The sequence below is a fragment of the Lycorma delicatula genome, chromosome 8, assembly GCF_047948215.1.
Source record: "Lycorma delicatula isolate Av1 chromosome 8, ASM4794821v1, whole genome shotgun sequence".
NCBI classification, from domain to species: Eukaryota; Metazoa; Arthropoda; class Insecta; order Hemiptera; family Fulgoridae; genus Lycorma; species Lycorma delicatula.
Window position 1 is genome coordinate 54,018,491 of NC_134462.1, and position 22,534 is coordinate 54,041,024.

Consider the following 22,534-nt stretch of genomic DNA (forward strand, 5'->3'; position numbering starts at 1 on the left):
AATTATTATATAACTTCCAGAAACTTTCTAAATTTTATAAGTGTGTACTTTCCACGTCAGGTACAGGCAATTTTTTTTTAATTTACATTCTGAGATTTGATAAATTTTAGTAAAATGTTTTAGGTAGACAATTATTAAAATTAATAACACAAAATAATTTTTATATAAAGTATTTTTTTTTTATGTGTTTTCTCTTCTATGGTAAGATAAGAATTGGTATCCAGAGGTACATTTTTTTTTGATTAGTAACAAGGAGAATAAAAAGTAAACATCAGATTTTCAATATGAAAAAAACTGTATTATTTAAAAGGATTTACTGAAATTCACTTGCAAAGAGCTTTTTTTCTTTGATTTTATATTATTATAAGCTGTACTATGGAATTATGGGAGTATGATTATGTGGATGAGATAAGAATGAAAATGTGGATTTTGTTTGTATGAAGTAATATATCTGTTACTGGATTTTAAACATTATTATAGGACTGTTAGGTCTTTTTAAACTAATAGGTTAACATTTTTGCGAGTTATTATCACCCTCAGACAACTGAAAAAGTAGTAGAAACTTAACATAAAGATTCCAAATCAAAATTATATTTTTTGATTTATTGACTGATTAGGAACTGGAAGAGTAGGCCTGGCATAAACCAGTAGGCAAATCATCGAATAGTTTGGCTGTTGTGCAAGTCCTTAAAAAATAGAAAATTGAGTCTTTGGACAGTTACACTGGCACACAGGGCCACCACCACCACCACCAATGATGAAGTAGCTGTCCTGCTTCATGTCCAGAACGTCCCATCATGAGTCAGAGATGGAACCAATTCTTGTGACACTTGTGCAAGGAAGAAGGAATGCAAAATAAAGAAGGAAAGATGAGGGAATAGGAAGTAGCAATTCACAGGAATCTTCTCCGTTCATTGTTTACTGGGATAATTTACTTTATTCTTCTGGACCAAATTTTACTTTATCGCAATACAAAAAACATATAAATATCTAAAATTTAAACCACAAAAGAAATTTTGATAAAAATCAGAATTATATTTAATTACAACATAAGTTTGCTACTGATAAAGACTGTATATAATGTATACAGTATCTTGTTTTAAACAAGCAGGAGTTGTTTCATATAAGTTTGTTGTTTTACACACAATTCCATTGTCAAGTTTTTTGACTCAAAAGTGACCCATGAACAAAGTGAGGTTGATTTATAAAACTAAATATTACCTGCATTTTAATCGGCTTGGTGTATTGACATGCAACTGTATAACTTGGTGAAAAAAGCTACTAACTTGTATAACTTGGAGAAAACTTCTTTATATCTCACTTTTCCTAGTAAGCTGGTGTGAGGAGCTGACAATGGTATTCCTGACAGCGGATGGCTATGTTATTTTGTCTGAGTATTTTTGTCTAAAGAATGAATAATATCTCATGGCAGGTACCTACAACCATTTGAGTAAGACACCTAATATACTACAACAAAAGAGGAGGGATTTAATGGGACCCCCAAAACAACTACACATAAGTTTTATAAACAATTTCAAAAAATATAAACAAAATTAAAGAGAGTATAAAACATTTACATTGAATTATAAATTAATGTAATAACAGTAGACATGTTAGAGATGCATATGTGATTTACAAAAATCATAACGTTTAAAAATTCATTATTGTGTTTTTGCATTTATAAAGCAGATGAAATGTTTCCACTAATGTACCAATATCTACTTTGTACATTGTTTTTTCAAGGGTTTAAGTAGGCTGCATTTTATTTATCCCATTTATTTGAACTTCCAAAATATATGGAATTCTGTGAAAGATTGTACATTACATTAATTCTCTATGGGGGTTCATTTTACCCTCTCATCATATTTCCCTTATTCTTTAATCCTTCTTCCTGAGGAACTGAATTCAGTTACTTGTAAAATCCACCAGACTCCAACAAAAATGTCTTCCGTGGACTTGTTTAAGAAGTCATTTACTACTTAGAAGTTGAACAAAGAGCGCAGTTAAAGAGATATGATTTTTATTATGTAAAACTGCCATTACTTCTAAAATTAAAATTTAGATTAAGAAAATCAATGATTTATAATTTGTATATCCTGAAAAAGATTGTGCAACCTGAATGACACAATGTCAATGTTCAAATAAATTCATGTAATTCTCGAATCAAATAAATTGTCTAATACTTTGAAAACTCTGGACTTCTTCAATATTCCTTTCTTAATTCAACCCCCCTGTAATTCATGTAATTACATAGCCAGCAAATTACATCAAAGTTGTAATCTGATGACATTCAATGATAAAAACACAACATAATAGTCTATGTACCAGATAAACAATTAGAATATTTTGTTTTTTAATTATTGAAAAGTTTCTTGAAAAAAATTAGATACTTTCCATGTTCTTTTTTCAGATGAAAACTTCTCTTTAAAACAATATTATACTTTGTGTCCAGCACCTGCAGTCTGTGTAAGTGGAAAGTTAGATTAGATTGTTTTCTTTGATAAATTATGTATTGATAAAATAATTAAATCAACCTAACTGAATAATCAACTATAATCTTTGTTTTTGTAAGATAGCACCAATCATTATTTTACAACATTTCAAAGCTGTATTTCAGAAAAACTGTGTAATTTTTATAAATTTAATTTATTATTATATATTTGTTATTATTTAATTTTATATATTTAGTATTACGTAGATAATTCTATTTTTATCATTTGAAATTAATTTTCATTAATACTGAAAAATAATTATGTGTTATAATTCTTGAAAAATGCTAAATACCAAAACTGAATTTTTGAAAATGGTTCCATTTCATTAAATAGAAATGTTTTGCATTATTATAGTGAAAATACTATATATTTATCAGAGTTTTCGTAATTCTGGTAAATCATTCATTATTCACAAAATGTTTGATACAAAAACTTGTTTATTCAATCTGGGACTTAGAAAAAGCGTTTGGTAATGTTAATGTTATGAAACAAGTTAATGTGTTTGTTCACCTGTTAGGATCCAAAATTATTTTAGACATGACATATTCAACCACTGAAGAGAGCAGGATTGTCCAGCAAAAGTGTACAACAATAAAACGCCCCTTCAATGTAAAGTCTCTGATAGTTTATCAAATGAAAGTAAAAATAGGTTTTTTAAGTTCTGTGTATCAAGTGTGCAATTCTATGTTAGGAAGTATGAACTAGTGGGAAAAATGTGATAAAAAGAAAACTGAAAGCATTTGAAAATTAGTGTAAAGGAGAATGGAATAATACACATAATGTTAATAATACACACCAAAATGTTAAATTATATGTGTGTTCTTGTTCTTTTTTCCAAACAATAAAGAAAAGAAGAGATATTTTATTAATCGTTATCTAATTATAAGAGTAATTTCTTGATGAATGTGGTAGAGTGAAAGATAGAAAGTACGAGAGGAATGTAAATCAAAGGTACAATAATTAATAGAAATTAAATAAGTAAAATAAAATGTAGAAGCAAATTCATATGGAGAAATGAAGAGATTGACTGAGGAAAGGGTAAAGTGGTGAAGAAGAATTGCTGTTAACCAATCTTTCAATTGAACTCTGGTAGTTTTAACACCTCTTCTTGAGAAGAGGTTTTTACACCTGAAAATAGCCTCCCAAAATTTTCAAAAAATTATCACTTTTGCTCAGTGCCCAACTCTGATCAATATTTGAACCCAAGATCTAGGTAAGAGATTAAGAAGCTTCTACTGCACGGTAACTCCTTTAATGTTACAACAAATTTATATCTGTTTTCAAACTAAACTATTCCAAAAAGATGTTTGTTATCAAAGATGATATAACTTTGGTCCATTTTGTAGGATATCCATTGTAAATAATGGCATTCTAAAAAAATTGTTTCTATAATGCTACAAATTCCATCTCTGGTGTTCTGACTATAACTTTCCAAATTCTATCTGCTTAAAATTATTTTTTTCAGAAATAAGTAATGAAGGAATTTTCATAAATTGTAAAGATTTAAAAAATTTTTTACAAATTTAATATTTACTTATTAATTCATTTTATGGCTTCTTTATTTATCTAAAAGATACTTCTTTCTTTTTTTCAGATAACAAAATTGCATTGAAATAATATTGATTCCATATAAGGAGACATCAGTATATGTTGTACTTATCTCACCAATTTATTATTACTAAACCTAGTTATTAGTCTTAGAAGAATGAATACCAAATGAAGAAATAGAAGAATGAATTTTTCATACCTGGTAGCTACATAGAGCTCAACCTTGAGGTACACTTAAAGTAAAGCTTCTGTCTTAATATCAACAGTACATAGAACACTGGTGGAACTGGTGGAAAAGAAGGACACTCAATCAATTGAGTGTTTCCATTGTCTATGGGTTAAATAGGGTTCTTATCTGTGCAAATATTCTTATAAATTTAAGATCCCTCTGCTAGGTAAGAAATAGGGCTGTTTTAAGCTAGTTTTTATACTCTGCTTACATACAGTGGATAACTCAAATTTGGCTACAATTAAATATTCCTTTTTATCTGGGATTTCAGAATCCAATCAACGTTTCTTTCTTCTTCCATATTTTTAAATCATTTTTTCTCTTAAAAAATTAAAGTATTTTTTAGAAGTAATGTGTACCTACCTGAAATCCCAAAATTTTTTTTCAGTAGGGTGATATTTAACATGAGCTCGGGAATATACATTTCCTCTTTGATCTCCAAGCCAGACATCATATCCATTTTCAGCTAGGATGAATGCTAAAAAAAAAAAACATGAAAATATATATTTAAATTAAGTTACTGATTTAATGTAGCTTTTTAAAATCTATACTATCAAAAATAATAATACAAAATTTACAAATTTAATGAAGAAAATAGTAAATTACATATGATTAAATCTTTCTTTTACAAATATAAATATCCTAATGAATGGGATATCATTTTTTTAAGAGTTGGTAGTTAAATTTGAACCATCTTCAGGACATCTAGTACTCATATTTTTATTTGTTGAAATTTATAACATAAATTTCCAAAGACCTAAAACATATTATTCTTTATTTTAAAAAAAGCAAATTTTTGACACTTAAAAGAAGCAAAGGAAGATTTAAAGAACTCACAGCTGACAAACAGTACTGTGTTCAGAATCTTATGTAATTATATTGTTACCACTACCACCACCTCCAAGGTAGTAGAAATTATACATACTTCACAAAATACAATATAATCACTTACACACTTACATACTTACAGTATATCACACTTACATTTTTAAAAGATATTCTTTAAAATGTTAATATATGTTAGGTAGTCTATATATATTTAATATAAAATAATGTTAAATAATACTGTTATCTATAAAATAATGTTAAATGTATAAGATATATGCCATTCATATGTGGCATATGGAAAAATTTAGATCTACTGTAAATTTTAACTTAAAATCTAGAACTCTTTATTTTTATTATTATTAGATGAATTATTCAATAAGTTGACTTATTAATTTGTCCTACTGTCCTTTATCTCATAAAACAATTCTAGTTACAACAGCTATTGTTAATTTGTATTGTTTTTCCTCTGCGGTTACCTTCATCTAAACCTAATAATAGTGCTACAACTTCAATTTCATTTCAATATTTATACTACTAGCATGCACATGATGTATTAATCTGTTTAGGAGGTGGAAATTAATGCTAAGAAACAGATTAATTTTTTCAACTTAAGTAAATTTTATTCAATGTTCCATTTGTGTAATGCATTAGAAAATTACATCATTGTTTTCTTAAATAAAATTATTAGTGAATTCAGAAAAAAGGAAGTCTGATGTTTGATAAAGAGCTGGTACGTGAAGTGGTGAAAAGTTAGTATTTGTGGTGAACAGACTGAAAATGTTACTTTTAGGATAGAATATCACCATAATTTTAAAAATCATTATGGCACATTTTGTAATACAACAGTTTAATTGGATCAGAAGATGACTAGAAATTACTTTGCACCTTAATTTTCCAGTTATGTTCGACAAGGGATGCTTGTTATTATTTCTGCTACAACCATTTCTGCTACAATTTTTAAGTATACATATATGTGATTTGAATGTAATCAGGTTAAATTTGATATCATTCTTCTGTTTATTAACTGATGTTTGTGAAAATAATAATAAAATATAAAACTTCTTTGTCGGATATCAAGTGAAAGTATAGAATTAAAATGTTCACACAACTCGCTGAGTCCATGTTATCAGTTGACGGAGTCTTTGTTTCAAATAATGTAGTGAATAAAGCAATTGACAATGTACTTTAGATAATGAGCTAAATAACCAGAATGTACAATACAAGATTATTTTATCAACAGTCTATAATGATAACTCCTTCAATGATTTCTCAGGCAGATCTAGGCCTGACGTGCTGGATATCGCAGTCATGAAGGGGGGTACTCTCCCATTCATGATTGAAACGATAGAAGACCTCAGCTCGGACCATTCCCCTGTCCTGTTGGAACTAGGTCAGGCAGGGGGTGGCCGAGATCCCCCGCCTATATCCCGAAGGTCAGTCAACTGGAAAAGGTTCTACGAGACCCTCCAGCGGGAGTACAGGCCGGTAAATCCTGAGCTCCTGAACACCCCGGAGGAAATCGACGACACTGTCGGGCGCGTCACGTCGTCAATGACCGAGGCCCTGGCAGGCAGCTCATCGGCCAAAACTCGAGCAGTTGTTCGAAACGACCTCCCTCCTCATATCTCCGAAGCCATAACGGAGAAACGACGACTGAGGAGGAGATATCGAATCACCCTGTCCCCCGCTGATAAGCGGGCCTTTTATAATCAAACGGACAGGGTAAAACAACTGCTGACAAGCCATCGAGAGGATTCGTGGAACGAATACCTCGCCTCGGTCTCTGACGACATCTCCTCGGTGTTCAGGTTGAACAGGAGACTGCGAGAAGGGAAGAAGCCTCGCCATCCGGTTGTGGGGCAGCGAGGTTTTCTTGCATACTCGGAGGCGGAGAGGGCCGAGGTATTCGCCGATACCTTGGAGGAGCAGTTCACTCCAAACCCCCCTCCCTCCCCGAACGACGAGCACACAACCGAGGTGGAATCCTTTCTTGTAGATTATTTCTCACAGGTGGAGGACGCCCCTCTAGAGATTGACCAAGTCACTGAAGCGGAAGTTTCCGCAGCCATTAAGGCCACAAGCCCCGACAAGGCCCCGGGTATCGACGGGATCAGCGCCCGTGCATTCCGGAACATACCGGCCTCCGTGATTACAGCAATTTCGGTGATATTCACGTCCATTTTGTACATTGGATATTTCCCGAATTGTTGGAAAACGGCCAAAGTCGTATGTTTACCCAAACCGGGGAAAAGTTTACTTTTCCCACGGAATTATAGGCCAATCTCCCTGTTACCGGTATTGTCTAAGTTGTTCGAGAGGATTTTTCTCGAAAAACTGAGGCGATACATGGAGGGAGAAGTGCGGCCCGAGCAATTTGGGTTCAGGGAGGGTCACTCAACCACCCTCCAACTGGTAAAAATAATAGACGACCTTGTCGGAGGCCTGAACAGGAAACGGGTGACTGCAGCCGTTTTTCTGGATGTGGCCAAGGCCTTTGACAAAGTTTGGCATAGCGGGCTGCTTTATAAGCTAGCGCGATCGGCGATCCCCTACCGCTATGTCAGACTGATGCGGTCATATCTGCTAGACCGACATTTTTGCGCGTAGGGGAAACGATTTCCTCCGCCAGAGAAATAGCCGCTGGGGTTCCCCAAGGAGCAGTACTTTCCCCGTTCTTGTACACTTTGTACGTGAACGATATGCCGCTGTCGGAAGGGGTCAAAACGGCCCTTTATGCAGACGACACGGCATATTTCTACGAATCCGCAAATGTGGATTACGCGGTCCGGAGGCTCCAAAGGCAGCTGGACTTAGTGGAACCGTGGCTCGACATGTGGAGAATCAGGGTCAACGGTGAAAAATCGGTGGCCGTGATGTTCACATGCAAGACACGAAAACCGACCAGAGAGCTGGAAATCTCAGGGGAGAAAATCCCTTTTGAGAAAACAGTTAAGTACCTGGGGGTGGTGTTGGACAGGCGGCTTACCTTCGGCGAACATGTAAATTATGCGACCCGGAGGGCTAAGGCCGCCAGAGCCTCGCTATACCCAGTGCTGAACAGTGCCAGCCCGTACCCACTGGCAACTAAGCTCCTCATTTTTCGGCTGTACGTACTGCCGATTCTAACATATGCTTACCCGGCATGGGGGGCAGTGTTGAGCTCCTCGCTTCAAAAGAAGATCGAGGCCGTCCAAAACATCGCGTTGCGGACGATCTTTGGAGCTCCGTGGTTCGTCAGGAACGCCACTCTCCGATCTGATGCGAGATTTCAATCCGTGTCCGAGGTGGGGGTGGCGCAGGCGCGCAGACTGTTCGGGAGAGCGGCTGTGTCCGAACACAGTCATCTTCGGGACATCTGCCGAGAGGACCCAACTCCGACAGTTGTAAGGAAGCGGCCTCACGCCGTACTGGACGAACCACCGTGAGGGTGCGGTGCGGTAGCCGAAAATCGACAAACCAGGCTTAGGGGCCTCCATATCGCATGAGCCATAAACGGAATAGTGCGTCAGACGCGTTTCCGGGGTCGCGAGTGAAAAGTTTTCGCGAGTTATATAGTTTGAAGACGTCAAACACGGTAAGTCGCGCATAAAACAAAAACGCGGTCTAAATTTAAAAAAAAAAAAAAACTTACAGCAAGACAAAATATCCCAGCAATTGCGACTCCTCCGGAAAAGGGGACGCATTGCTCCCTCCTTATAGCTAGTGCCCCGTTGTGGCGTATTCCTGCTAGCCTATTAAAGAGTTAGCACCGAAAGGACTTCAGTGGACGGTCTGAAGGGGAATTACGTCGGGAGGACAGCCTTTATAAGCCTAGCCTTCCGCGGTCGGCCCATGAAATGGGTTCGATAACGCTGGTTTAACAACGGATTGGAATGCAATTAAATCCGTCTTAAATTCACTAAAATAATAATAGACAAAACTTGAAAAATTAGATCCGAGATTAAAAAATAACCCTTTTAAAAACAAGCCCGATTAGAATGATCCAGCAGCAAGGGACTCTGTCCAGGTTCTGCGATAAAGTAGGGAGTAATAGACTCCTGCCAACTTTGCATTCCATTCCATTCAATGATTTAAATTAATATTTTTACCTTATCTTTTGAGGCAGAGAAGGAAAGAACACAGACTTTTTTATTATTCAATTGAGGAATACATTTACCTAAATCCTGACTTCGTCCTCGCAGTAAAAATTGATCAGATGCTGCAAAAAGTCCATGCTGAATGATTACAGGAGTGTGTAAACTTACATTTTGTGTAATTATTCTTGTTAATTTTAAGATATAACCATCTTCAGTCGTAACCTCATGCACTTCAGCTCCAAAACCTTGTTGAATAATCAGTTCTGTCTGAAACATATGCTAATTATTAAAAAAAGTATTTGTTGATTGTTTTTATTATTCCTAATCTTTCATATTTAGTTTATTTTCTATACTTTATGCTAATATCAAAGTTCCCTGATATACTAGGCCATTGTGATGTATGTAATTCATTTTGTCCACCCAGAAGGGCTTTATTAATTTGTTCGCTACATTCTCTGTCCAGCCTTTCTTATGGCTGTGACCTGTGTAAACCTGTGGTAGGGGATGTCATAGGACATTCCCTGAATGTAATGGTGTCCCCTATACATCCAGCCTCTGTGAAAAACATAATGAAAGGATTGCTCTCAAAGCTGAACATCTACATTTTAGTCAGCATGGCTTCCAAAACTATATTCGAATCTGTGAAAAAGGCATCAGTAACAACTGCTTTAATTCCTCAAATTTCGTTTTAAACTTAATATAGAGTATTTGTTATCTTTGGAATGTTTTTTTATGCATGTCACTAACATAATTATTAAGGGAGGAAATTTTGGGCTTTAGATTAATAAAACAAATTACCCTTAATTAAATCACATACAAGATTTAAAAGATCTTAAGAAGTGTCTGATGATGTACAATAATGAAATATGTATAATTTTAATGAAAATTAGTTAAAAATATTGAGAAGTGTAATTTCTTATTTTTAAACAATTACATTGATTTGATAAGAATAGAAGACAAAGAACGAATAGCCTTTTTATGACACTTTTGTAACCCAGAAACAGACAGATTTATTTTGACTTCTTATTTTCCACTTGCATGTAAAGAATCAGTACAAAAACAAAAGTTTATATTCAGCTGAGAAATAATTTTTCAAACATTGAAATGCTTTGTTTGATTCTTTTTTGCCATAAACCTACATCCCTTGGCTTTCATTTTATGAGTGAACTAGCTTATTACATCTGTGGATCTTAAATCAGGATGTGTTGTTAATAAAAACCCAACATTAGAACTGTGACTGGAACAGTATTGACGAATCGTTATTACTCGTATTATAATTTTTTTTTTCCTAATTTAATTTAATCATATTTCATAGAAATTACGAAATTAATAAATATGTTGTTAAATTGCATCTTAGGAGCAGAATAATATTTTACATATATCCATCAATAATAATAAAAATTACATTTGCTGCTTTTATTTTTTTGTTTTGTATGAGCACATTTTTTGTTTTCTACTGATTATATTTCCATCAATAATAATAGAAATTACATTTGCTGCTTTTATTTTTTTGTTTTGTATGAGCACATTTTTTGTTTTCTACTGATTATATTTCATTTTTTCTTGAAGTTCATGGTTTAGGAGTTAATCAAATACGGAATCTGATTAACACAATTTGCTGATTCAAGAGAGTACCAGATAGCAATCCTCTCATAACTTGGAAACCAGGGACTGTAAATATCTGCAAAAAGAATCTGGCTCCTGTATAACACTATCTCTGATGGTTAGCCATATGACCTTCAAAAGTTTCAAGGTCATGAGTAAATTTTTTCGTTCTTTTCATTGGTGGGGTCAAAAATAGGTGATTCCATTTGATAAAATAGTGTTAATATTAAAATAAAGGTCAAGGTCAAATAAGAGATCACCATGAGGTGCTCTATCCAGTCTGAGTAAACTTGTTTAGTTCTTTTTTTTTTGCATTGTGCATAGTTTATGAGAAAATCTCTCTCTCTCACTCTCTCTCTCTCTCTCTCTCTCTCTCTCTCTTTTTATATATATATATATATATATATATATATATATATATATACAATTTTACATATGACTACACTTTATGGTTTTGTAGAATTACTTTTGTAATGCTCATTATTTTTTCATCATCAGACATATTAAATACGTAACCTTTTCATTTAAAAGTTATAAATTAGAAAACAGAAAAATTGAATAGAAGGAAATAAGTAATAAAGAAAAAGCAATATAGCTTTTACTCAATTTTACTTTCCTAGTGAATACAGGTAGAATAGCTATATTAAAGGAGAAAGTATGGTGATCATATCAAAAATGGGGTATTGGTTTTTTATTGTAAATCTTTACATTTTAGAGTCCAACTAGTTTAACTAGACCATAAAAACATATGTATGTATGAGCGCAAGTATCAAGTGTTGCACTGCTTTAGGCCTTATATCTCAGGATTGACCAAACTAATTTTCTTCAAATTTGGTTAAACTATATATATATAAGGAGCATTGATCATATTAGTTGTGTTTTAAAATTTGTTCAGCAGGTGGGAGGATAATGCAAAAAAACAATTTTTGATTTTGTCTAGAGGCACTTTAGAAAAAACTTTACTTTGGCAAATTTGTTTCCTACATTGTATATATAAGTAATCAAAAAAGATTTGTTTAAAGAATCAACCTCCATCTCTTGAAATTGAAATATATGTTTTATTGTTTTTTTGCTCTATCTACCTTCGGTTTTTATATTTTAAAATTATTTTGTTATTTTATACATCATATATAGGCCTATCAAAAATGCCTACAATTTTTCAAAATTATAAACTCCAGGCTTTAAAAACAGAAAACATTTTTTGATAATTTTTACACTAAAAACAAAATCATTCTTGTTTTACTTTTTATTGGAGGGGTTGTTAGATTTAAAGACAACTTTACAAATTTGTTAGGCTTAACCTATATAAAAATATTTTTAGAAAAATTATTTTTTAAATTTATTTCCCACCTCTAAAATGTAAATCTGTTTTTAGTGTTTCGGATTCTGTTTTTTTGGTTCTTACTCTTCTACTTCTTATTATTAAAAAAAAATGTTTTATTTTTCTTTATAACTTTAAAGGCTATTAAAATTTAAGTAGTTTTGACCCTACAATACACCCCAGACCCCAAATAAGAAGCAAATTTTTCATTATTATCATAAAAATTATAATTTATTTTTAAATAATGCTCTTTTTAAGTCTTTTTTTAAGGGTTACTTGTTTATAAAAAATTGGTTACTAAACTGTCCCCACAGAGGAAGGTGGAGCCCCACAAAACAAAAATCTTTAATTTTAAATTTGGAAATTTTGATGCTTAAATCTTAATTTGGTAATGATTTTAGTCAATAAAATAGACCATTGATATGAGGACCCTAGTATTTTAAAAAATTCTGGAATTATTTTTTATTTATATTTAAATGAAAATAAAAATAAGACTTTCATAGGTATATAGAATGTCTCACGGAAACAGGACATATTTGAATTTAAATATTTTCAAGAAAATATTTGTTAATAAATTACAATATTACTAAATATAATGCCATTTAAGAATAATATAAATCAAATTTATTTCTTGAAGGTTATTCTTTATAGATCAGTTCCACCTCTACGCAAACAGATATTCCTGCAGTATCTAAGTCACATTTTACACGATTCGACGTAACATTTCAACTGTATTTTTGGAGAGTTATTTGTTGATTTTGGCTTCTAGTTTTCCGATCATAGCGGGCCAACTGCAATACATTTTGCTTTTAAAGTGATCTCCAGAAGAATTAATGCGTATTAATTTTTTAAATTTTCCATTCCGTGGATACCTTGAATTAAATTAATTAATATTTTAATAAACAACTATTTAAAGTACAATAATGTATGAAAATTCTCCTTTTCTTTAGATGTTAATATAAATTTTGTATCATTATTTTTCTGTTCAAACTGTAACAAAGTGTATTTGATATTTAACTGCACAGTTGATTTATTTCGTCTTATGACTTCATATATTTCTATTCTTTTGCTTCATTCCTCTTTATTTAATTCTTAACAAGATTCTACAGCTTTTATTGGTGAAGAAGCTTTTACGCGGTTGGAGAATCATAAATATCATAAATAAACAATTCATTTATTTGGCATGTAATTATAAATTGCTGCAACACTGAAAATAAAACGAATTCCATTTATTTGGACGAATCGATGAATAACTGCGATGCACCCAGAGCAACATAAGGTGATGATCAGAGCAACGTAATATTCAATTAAAAAATAATTATAATAAATTTGTTAATGTTTATAAATACGCACAAAAATAATAAATAAATGAAATAATAAAGCAAATAAATTTTGGTTAAAAGATAAATTTAAATAATAAAAATAATTAAGTGCAGATAATTTAGGATTTTTTCATTCTTTTTACTTCCTTGTACGAAGTAAAGGAAGTGTTGTGATTGCGAAAAATTTCGGTTTTCAGATTTCAACGGAAATATCCATTTTGACTAGTTTCGACGTACCATATAACTACTTGGTACGTCTGTTAAATTACGTAAACACATTTTGTTAAAATTAAAAGTACACACAATTTTATTTCATTAAAATTTTCTGATATTTTTTCTTTTTTTTTAATGTTAATATCATTATTGTTTATATATTTACATGTATTGTATTCATTGTTACTGTTTAGTAATAATAATTACAATAATATATAAAATTATAAAAGATTAGTCAAGATAAAAATAAAAGCTAGTTCCCATTAAAGCCGTTCTATGGGAACGTCCTTGATCACTTGTCAGTTGTAAAACGATCATATGAAAGAAAATTGTGTTTAAAGAAGTTAGAGAGTATTTTTTTCAAGAACAATATTTTCACTACTATGGTATCTTAATTTATGTATCCACTATCTGAATACACAAATCCACTACACTGGTGAAAAATCCACTATCCACTGTTTATTTACCCACTCGCTATTAAACAGGATAGTGGAAAACAACAATTTTTCATTGTATGTGACATTTTTATTAATAACCTAATAAGCTCTTTTAATAGGGAAAAGTAGAAATGCATAATGACGAATAAACAGAATAAAAGAAAACAAGGAAAACAAACCATAGATAAACGAAGCACAGATAAAGATTATATCTATAACCGATTGTAATTTTAGTTTTGAATCTTGACTGTCCATAATTGAAAACTCTCCTACATTAAGTTAATAAATTTCAAAATGAGGAAACTATCCAAGCACCTACCATGTTAGTTTTTAGCATTAAATTGTATAAAAGCTTACGTCTGAATTTGTACTCAATGAGTATGAACAATAATAAACAAGTGATAAAATTAAAAATGTTAAAACCACATAAAGCCATTAAAAGAAACATATCTATTGCAGCGCCTCCTGGTGTCCTATAACCGTAAACCATGTCTAAGAACCTACTCTGAGGTGATACCTATGTAATGAAAAAAACCTACCGAAATCGGTCCACTAGTTTTTGAAGAAAATGGTAAACACACACACACACACAACCTCTTACCCCAAACGCATATACTTTTCCGTCGTGGGTAGAAAAAGTTGACAACATAGTTGTAATACTTTCTTGACATTGGTTATTTATTTTTGTATAGTGAAAAAATAAATATACACGACAATAAACCATAAAAGGTTTTAAAAAATTCAAAAAATCGGCATTTTAAACATTGATCTACTCCCCTACCTATATATTCTAGTTGGAGGACTAAGGACCACTGGAAGCGCTGGGACGAGGAGCTCCGAGTGCCTTCTGTCGCCACCGCAGAAGTGAAATTTTCTGCCAGGACATCTAATGGCCGTCAAGGTCTCGAGAAAAAATCTCCAGTCTGGACTCCAACAAGGAGGAGAAATTCGGCCAGTCCGCCTTCCTATGCAGCGCCACCGGTAAACAGGAAAGTGTCCCTAATGGCCATCGAGCAGGTCATCCGCTATTTCGAATAGTATCAACCGATGATCGCTAGAACAGTCATCAACCACAGACCAGTCAAGGACCCTGCCAGGGATGTCCCTACCAATGGTGATATCAATATTTGTACCTCAAAAGGCCCTTCGTCCGTTAACCGTACAACAACATTAACCTGCAACATTAAAGACCTCAAAATTGTGCTGGGCGATGAAACTTTCAAGTAGGCCACCGCCATGATCAGTGATCCAACTGTGCCAGAAAAGCGACTTCGCATTAACATCGGGACCGATTAGGATTGGACCATTACCATAACACGAAGGATCCTATCCCATCTCGCTAGGTGTTCTTCAGTGAGATCCTTGTATTGGAAATTTGAACTAACAACTGTAAGAGTCTGTCCGCGAATGACAAGTCTGACCACAACATGATACGTGTCAGAAACCTGCCGTATAAGACACTATCAAGCGACTTCCTGCAAAAAATAGCAGACATATAGGTACGCCCTACACAAAACATTTTCCAGCTTTGAAAGACTGGAAGATCCCCTAATTAAATATGGGTGCTGCAGAAGGACGACATCAGACTCCGTCTCTCGACAATCACACCTAACTCAACCTGCACTACGTAAGCACCCTGGGCATTTAGTTGACCGAACCTAACCATCTAAGGAATTATTGTATAGCGCAACGGCCCTTACGTAGCAGCCATACTCTTTACTAACAACTGGGTGCTCATAATTCTTGTGCAACCTCTTACAGTTAGCACAGGCCGGAGGCTCGGACCTATACGAGCAATCGTCACGTTTGTGGCCATCCTCGCCACAATGGGCACACACCAAGACAAACTTACAAAATTTAGCCCTGTGACCATAACTGCAGCACTTGAAACATCTTTGGATATACACTTACTCTTTTAGTCGGCCGGACCCTAAATCAATAAATAGTCTGCCTGCAGACGTAAAAATCTTTGAAAATCTGTTTTCTTTCTGGGTATCACGCCTACCCATTTTAAAGACCAACCTGCAGTCCCGCCGGAAGGCGGCTTCATCAAAATCAGTGTTCTGCTCCGTAATGAGGGACAGGACATCTTCGTCGGTCAGGTTACGGTCAATATCACTATAATACGGGGCCTACGCCTTCTTTTCGGGTCTATTTTCACATTCAATCGCTTTACCGCCGTGGAATCTCTAATTGCCTGAATGGTCTCTGTGTCTTCCGCTACCATAACTAATACCTTGTCGTTCTCTTTAATATTCCTGATTTTAAGACCTTTCCGGTCACCCCGAAGGGCAACATGACTGGACACATCACGCCCATCACCCTATTAAAAATGCAACCTCAGGTTTCTTAAAGGACTGGCTGGTTTCATGTCTGCCCTGACCACCTCACCGTACCTACGCAGTTGCATCGTGGCCAGGGCCGGTTTCTGAGCTACGGTTATTTCTTTAGGCTTTGAGGCAAAATTTTCGCAACCTTCGACGAGAGCTGTGAAAGCTGCTCGGAAGAATTCGAGCTGAGGCAGAATTCCTCTTGGTAGCTGCAGTAGTATATTTGGGGTTAGGAAGACAAGCCACCCAGTTCCGCCAAAATATCACGGGCCATTGGAGCACAACTGCCAGGCCTGGCCCCGGCTTGCAAAATGTCTTCAATAAGTGGGTTCATACCCGCCCGGGTGGTCATCCCTGTATCTACTTCTGAACTATCGTTATTAGAACCAGTGTTCAAGGAGATCGAAGGAAAAAGCTCTGGCCCCCTCCTCCGGCTGGGCTTGTTACCTACCTCATTAACATAGGTCATGGTCAAGGATGCCCTGACCTAACAGTATACGAGAAAAATGCGCGCTGTATTCCTTCTATTATAGATATTGGGCACAAGCCCGCAAGCGTGATGACTACCCGCAGCGAGCCACGGGCAGATTTTTGTATTCTCCTGTCATTCTTTGCACCTCTTCGCCACTGCTGGATCAAATGGGTGAAATCAAAGATCACCACCCAGTTACAAATTACGACCCTGCTCTAAAAGAGCGAGACCAGGACTAAGGGTAAATGCCCCTTTGCTCGTAACAGGGACTTGCGACCAGGAGTCGTTTCCACTCTTTCCGCCGCCATGAGATGGGTGGTCGAACAAATCGTGCGCCAAAATCTCTGAAGCCCCGTGAAAAGGGGTATGAATCGTCAACAATAAGAGCGCAGTAAATAAAAAGATAACTTTATTCGAATTTTGGGGTAGTTTTTAAATGGTAAAATAAGCGTGCATAAATATACTGAGCTTAATATAATGTGGGATTACGTTTGCAAAATTTTGAGAAAAGTTTGACTCGCAAAAACCTCTTCCGCACCACTTGGAAAATTGACCCCAATCCTTAACCAACAAATTGTCCTATACATACGAGCCTGTAAACAATTTCATCAAAATCAGTTTACCCAGTCAACTGTTATTAAGCTTTAAACACGGCAACATATGTGCATACGTATATACGAAGATTAACCCTTACTTTTTGTTTTGTTTTTTCGGGTTCCCTGGATCATAAAATGTCCAGAAAATTAGAAAAATCCATACCCCATTTTTTTACTGAATACCAACCATACTTTAGTTTTTGCAGAATAGCACTATAGCTATGATGTCAGAAACGTAATAATATAAAACTTTATTATATTGTTAATTTACCATTTACTCTTTATCTTAAAGCGTTTTCGGCGGATCAACGCTCTTCACAGATATTTATTCAATTAAATATGTACAATATAAAGAAATTGTTATCTTAGAATAGTTATTGAAATAAATTTGAAAACAGAACAAAGCACTCATATACAGTATTACAAAGAAATTATTTAAATCTAAAATTACATGTCCATTTCGACTGTTAACCAACTATCATCGGTAAAATTTTTATATAAACTATTTTTTCACCGATAAAGAAAAATTATTTTACGTAAAAATTATAAGAAGTAATAAATGAAAAAATTTGAAAAAAATAAAAAATAATAAGTAACACTTACGGTATATTATCGAACTAATATACTCTAATCTAAAACGTATAAAAAATAAACATATATGCGAGAAGTATCGATTATGCGGTTCCAATCAAAACTTCAAGAATTTCAAAACAATAAAAACCTCCACCTCGGATTCCTTATCATGGTTTAAAAAATATCGTTTTTTACAATTAGATAATGAAATTTATTTCAAGGTAGAAGTAACATGAATTTCATAGAAATATATCCCCTCCCATGAAGGAAATATAGTTTTAATGTTCTTACATAGAAAATTTTCAAAAAGGAATTTTTGATCAATTTAACATTTTAAAAAGCTATTAGATATCATCGGTGTCTCATTTTTATTCCATAATGGAGTTTCTAAATCTAACCTGACAAAGAAAATTTCCTATTATAGATGTAAATTATTGACAATACCTAGGTGTTGCAAAGAAAACAATTTTTTTCTTACGATCTAAACATAATTTTTTTGTTTCTTATCGTATATATTATTTTTATTCAGTTATAACCGGTTTCGGTTTGTTTTCATAATATTTTCAACAAATTTCATAACTCCAGAATATATATTAAAAAAACAAAAACGTCTTAAATATGAAAGATTTACTCGTCATGCTAAATTTTTTAATTTCTATTTTTTAAATTTCTATTACAGAATAAGTCAACTTTAGAAAACATAGTTGTAATATTACAACAATCTTCTATTACAGCTCAGTTTTTAAGGACCTCGAAAGTTTAAAATGACACAATTACGATTATAAATCATTATTAATTTTTATGTTTATCATGAGGGTTCTATATCTATTGATAATTACATGAAAGTGTTATGAAGTAAACAAATATAAGAATAATAATATTACTATTATGTGCGTGTATTAAAATATAATGATATAAACTGACAGTGTTTAAGTATGTTCCAATTACGTTGATTTGGTCTTCAGTTTTGTAGTTAGCTTTGGAATTCAGAAAATTAAAATCACTATTTATTTTACCTGAGTTTTTCAAAGTGGTAAAGATATTTTCATTTAAAAAAGTCCTGTTATAAAACGAGAGTTCTTCTCCATAACAATTGTCTTTATTGCCTATTGTAATTAAAAATATTAAAATATTGTAATTAAAAAAGCTTAACCACATTTTTGATAACGATTTCAGTTTTATATTCATATGAAGTATACTCGTGAACATAGCACAGTGCTAACATTCGGCATATTTATAGTTCGTGAACAGTTGTATAATCGTACGGTAGAGTAGTCCAGGTAATTGTTAATCATTAATTAGTTAAAAGTGGTGTGGAGGTTATACATAATTCAACTTAACGCTTGGATTAGTAGCTAATATAATATCAGTAAGAAAAAAAACAAGTTAATATAAAATGCACCAGGATGTGCAATAAAATGAATTTTTAATTGTTACCTTAAATAAGGATTACGGGCAACCCACCACTTAGTTATGGATGGTGATTCAATAACTCCCTTAAATAACCCTCTTAAATAACGGGTTCACTTAATATTACTTTCTTTTATGAAATCCAAAAGAATTGTATCGCATTAAATGCTGAATTATAATTAATTGTCCTCGTTAGACAATGTAATTTTGAATTAAAAATAGATAATTTATAAATTTCGATTTTTTTAAATGTGAACGGACATCAAAGAGTCGAATTTTAAATAATAATTGAAGATTATATATTTTTTTCACTTTTTGTGCGGTTATTTTTAAAAACTGATTCAATTACAATGAAATAAAACTTTATGTACTTTTCATTTTTAAAAAAAAAATGTATATGTATGTAATTTAATAGACCTTTCTTTCTTTTTCCTGTTTAGCTTCCGGTAACTACCGTTCAGATAATACTTCAGAGGATGAATGAGGATGATATGTATGAGTGTAAATGAAGTGTGGTCTTGCACATTCTCAGTTCGACCATTTCTGAGATGTGTGGTTAATTGAAACCCAACCACCAAAGAACACCAATATCCACGATCTAGTCCGTGTAAAAATAACTGGCTTTACTGGGACTTGAACGCTGGAACTCTCGACTTCCAAATCAGCTGATTTGGGAAGACGCGTTCACCACCAGACCAACCCGGTGGGTTAATTTAATAGACCTACAAGTAAGTCATGTCACCACATTAGATTAGTCACCACATTAGATTTGGTGAAACATCTGATTATTCGTTTTTTTTTTTCATTTTGTTGATGGTTACAACTTAATAATTAAAAAAAAAAAAAAAAAAACATATTATTAGATAGATATAACTTACATTTATTTAAAAAGTAATAAGCCCCCTCCGTCGCAACTCCCAGCTTCAACCCTCGCCGGGTTTCTGTCTCACCCAATCGGGAGAAACTTGGCGCCACTCTGCTGGTACGGATGGGGAGTCCGTTTGTACAGCAATGCTCCAGTAACAAGCACTGTAAAAAACCCAATTTTTATAATTATTATTATTACTTTAATATTTAAGAAACGCTGTATTGTGACAATCATTGTTGATATTTTCGATACAGTTTACAACATACGATACAATTTTAAATAATATAACTGCTCTTTTACGGTTTAAGTCAAATAAATGTATACTTTATTTGTATAAATTATTATTTATTTATCATTAATTACTTTTTAATATATATACTTAAATCGGTTAATAAAAAAATCTCGGTTTTATTTATTAACATAAAAACAAGGCTTCATATATTCGGAATCTTCCGTAAAAAGTAAAAAGTAATTAATATTTCAGGAATAAAAAATAAAACATTTTATATTATTTTCCGCTAAAACAGAACAATGAAATATTTTACTAAAAAATAAAATATTATGTAAAATATATGCGGCTAAATATTTACATTTTGTGTTTTTTTATTCCCGTCTTATTTTTTTGTTTAACTTCAAGAATTAGAAGGCTCTATTATTAACAAAATGTCTAAATAACAACTCAATCGAGTTCATTAAATAAATTAATCCTGTTCAGACGAGAAGAGGACATGATACTAAATTAAATACTAAATTTTAGAATTCAAATAGAAAAATCTACATACAGAACATGTAACAAACTTTGAAATATTTTTGTAGTCTTTTACAAAATAGCAACCGGTTAATAATTTTATTTACTTATTGTACCAGACGGGAAAAGTAGTTCACAGACCAACCTACTGTAGCCACCTACAGTATCACACCTGATGATGGGGAATATGGTGGAGGACCTAAATCCACAGAACCGATATTAAGGAAGAAGTTAAAGAATAAAAAAAGGCTGATTAGTGAAAATTCACTACCGATTTGTATTTTGAGAAATCAAATTACGAGATAAAAACTATCACTCGGAAGGAAAAAAATATGGTTCTTATCTAGGCATTGTTTCTGGAAAGCGGCCGTGGTTCCTGGTGAACACAAAGATCATTGATCGAGTTTATGTCGCAACAAAGATTTATTTTCCTTCTGGATTGAAAAATCATCTGGCAAAAGACATTTAATGTCTAAGTTGTCATTATTCGACATAGTAGTTGGAAAAACTGAGAACCTTCTGTGTGGTTAAAACATAAATTATCAAGTAAATTATTAATATTTTATCAGGAATGTCATTTAATTAAATATTTCTCAATTAGGTAGTTAAATTCAATTAGGTTTAAAGACAGTGGCTATCAAAGTTTCCCAGTCGCGGCACCATTTTTCAATTAAAACATTCTACTAATTTACATGTTTTGGAAAAAATATCAATCAACCTTAAAGTATGTATTTTACATTCATTTACGAACCAGCATTCGGTATAATGTATTAGTAACACAAATTAGCGGAGCAAGATACAGAGACAATTGAAATAGATTACGGAAATAGGACTTAAGCGTCTATACAAAACTAAGGTAGCAGATATATGAAAAAAGATGGATTCTTATTATGCAAGGAGTGAGACAAAAATGTAACCTGAGGAATATATAGAAAGTAAAAACTGTAAGACAAAGACTGGAATTTATAAATCAGATAATTGAGGACATAACATGTGTAGTAATTACACTGAGGTTTAGGATAAAGACTGGAATCTATCAATCAGATAATTGAGGACATAAGATGTGTAATAATCACAATGAGGTTTAAAGATGAATGTAGAATAAAAAGAATGGAATGAAACATCAGTCAACTAACTGATTCCTCCCCACAAAAAAATTTATCAGAATAATTTAACAGTTTTCAGATATGAATAATTTTTCATAAATTACTTAAGAATTCTGCTGAATACTTTTTTTCTCACTTAAGAAAAGTAATTTAGATTTCTAACACTGAAAAGCTTATGGAAAAATTGTACATTCTATTGTGCTTTGCCGTAGAAAAAACCTCACCGACAGAAGGTGGGCATGACATGATCCTGAGATATGCAATGATCACAATACATCAGTCAATGATTCATTTACTCATAAGGCACCAATAGTCAACCATAAAAATACAAGTTTGTTTAAAAAAAGAATTTGAAACTGT

The 22,534-nt window shown here is 32.9% G+C and overlaps 1 protein-coding gene across 1 annotated transcript in view; it reads right to left on the bottom strand.

The window, feature by feature from the left end:
• The window catches only part of LOC142329238 (uncharacterized), a 114,274-nt gene that overhangs the window by 15,865 nt on the left and 75,875 nt on the right, over positions 1 to 22,534 (bottom strand). The window contains exons 15-17 of the mRNA XM_075373646.1: positions 18,967 to 19,260; positions 9,254 to 9,440; positions 4,633 to 4,747 (exon numbers count right to left, since the gene is read on the bottom strand). Of these exons, the coding sequence (XP_075229761.1) occupies positions 4,633 to 4,747; positions 9,254 to 9,440; positions 18,967 to 19,260 (596 nt within the window). The remainder of the gene's footprint in view (positions 1 to 4,632; positions 4,748 to 9,253; positions 9,441 to 18,966; positions 19,261 to 22,534) is intronic.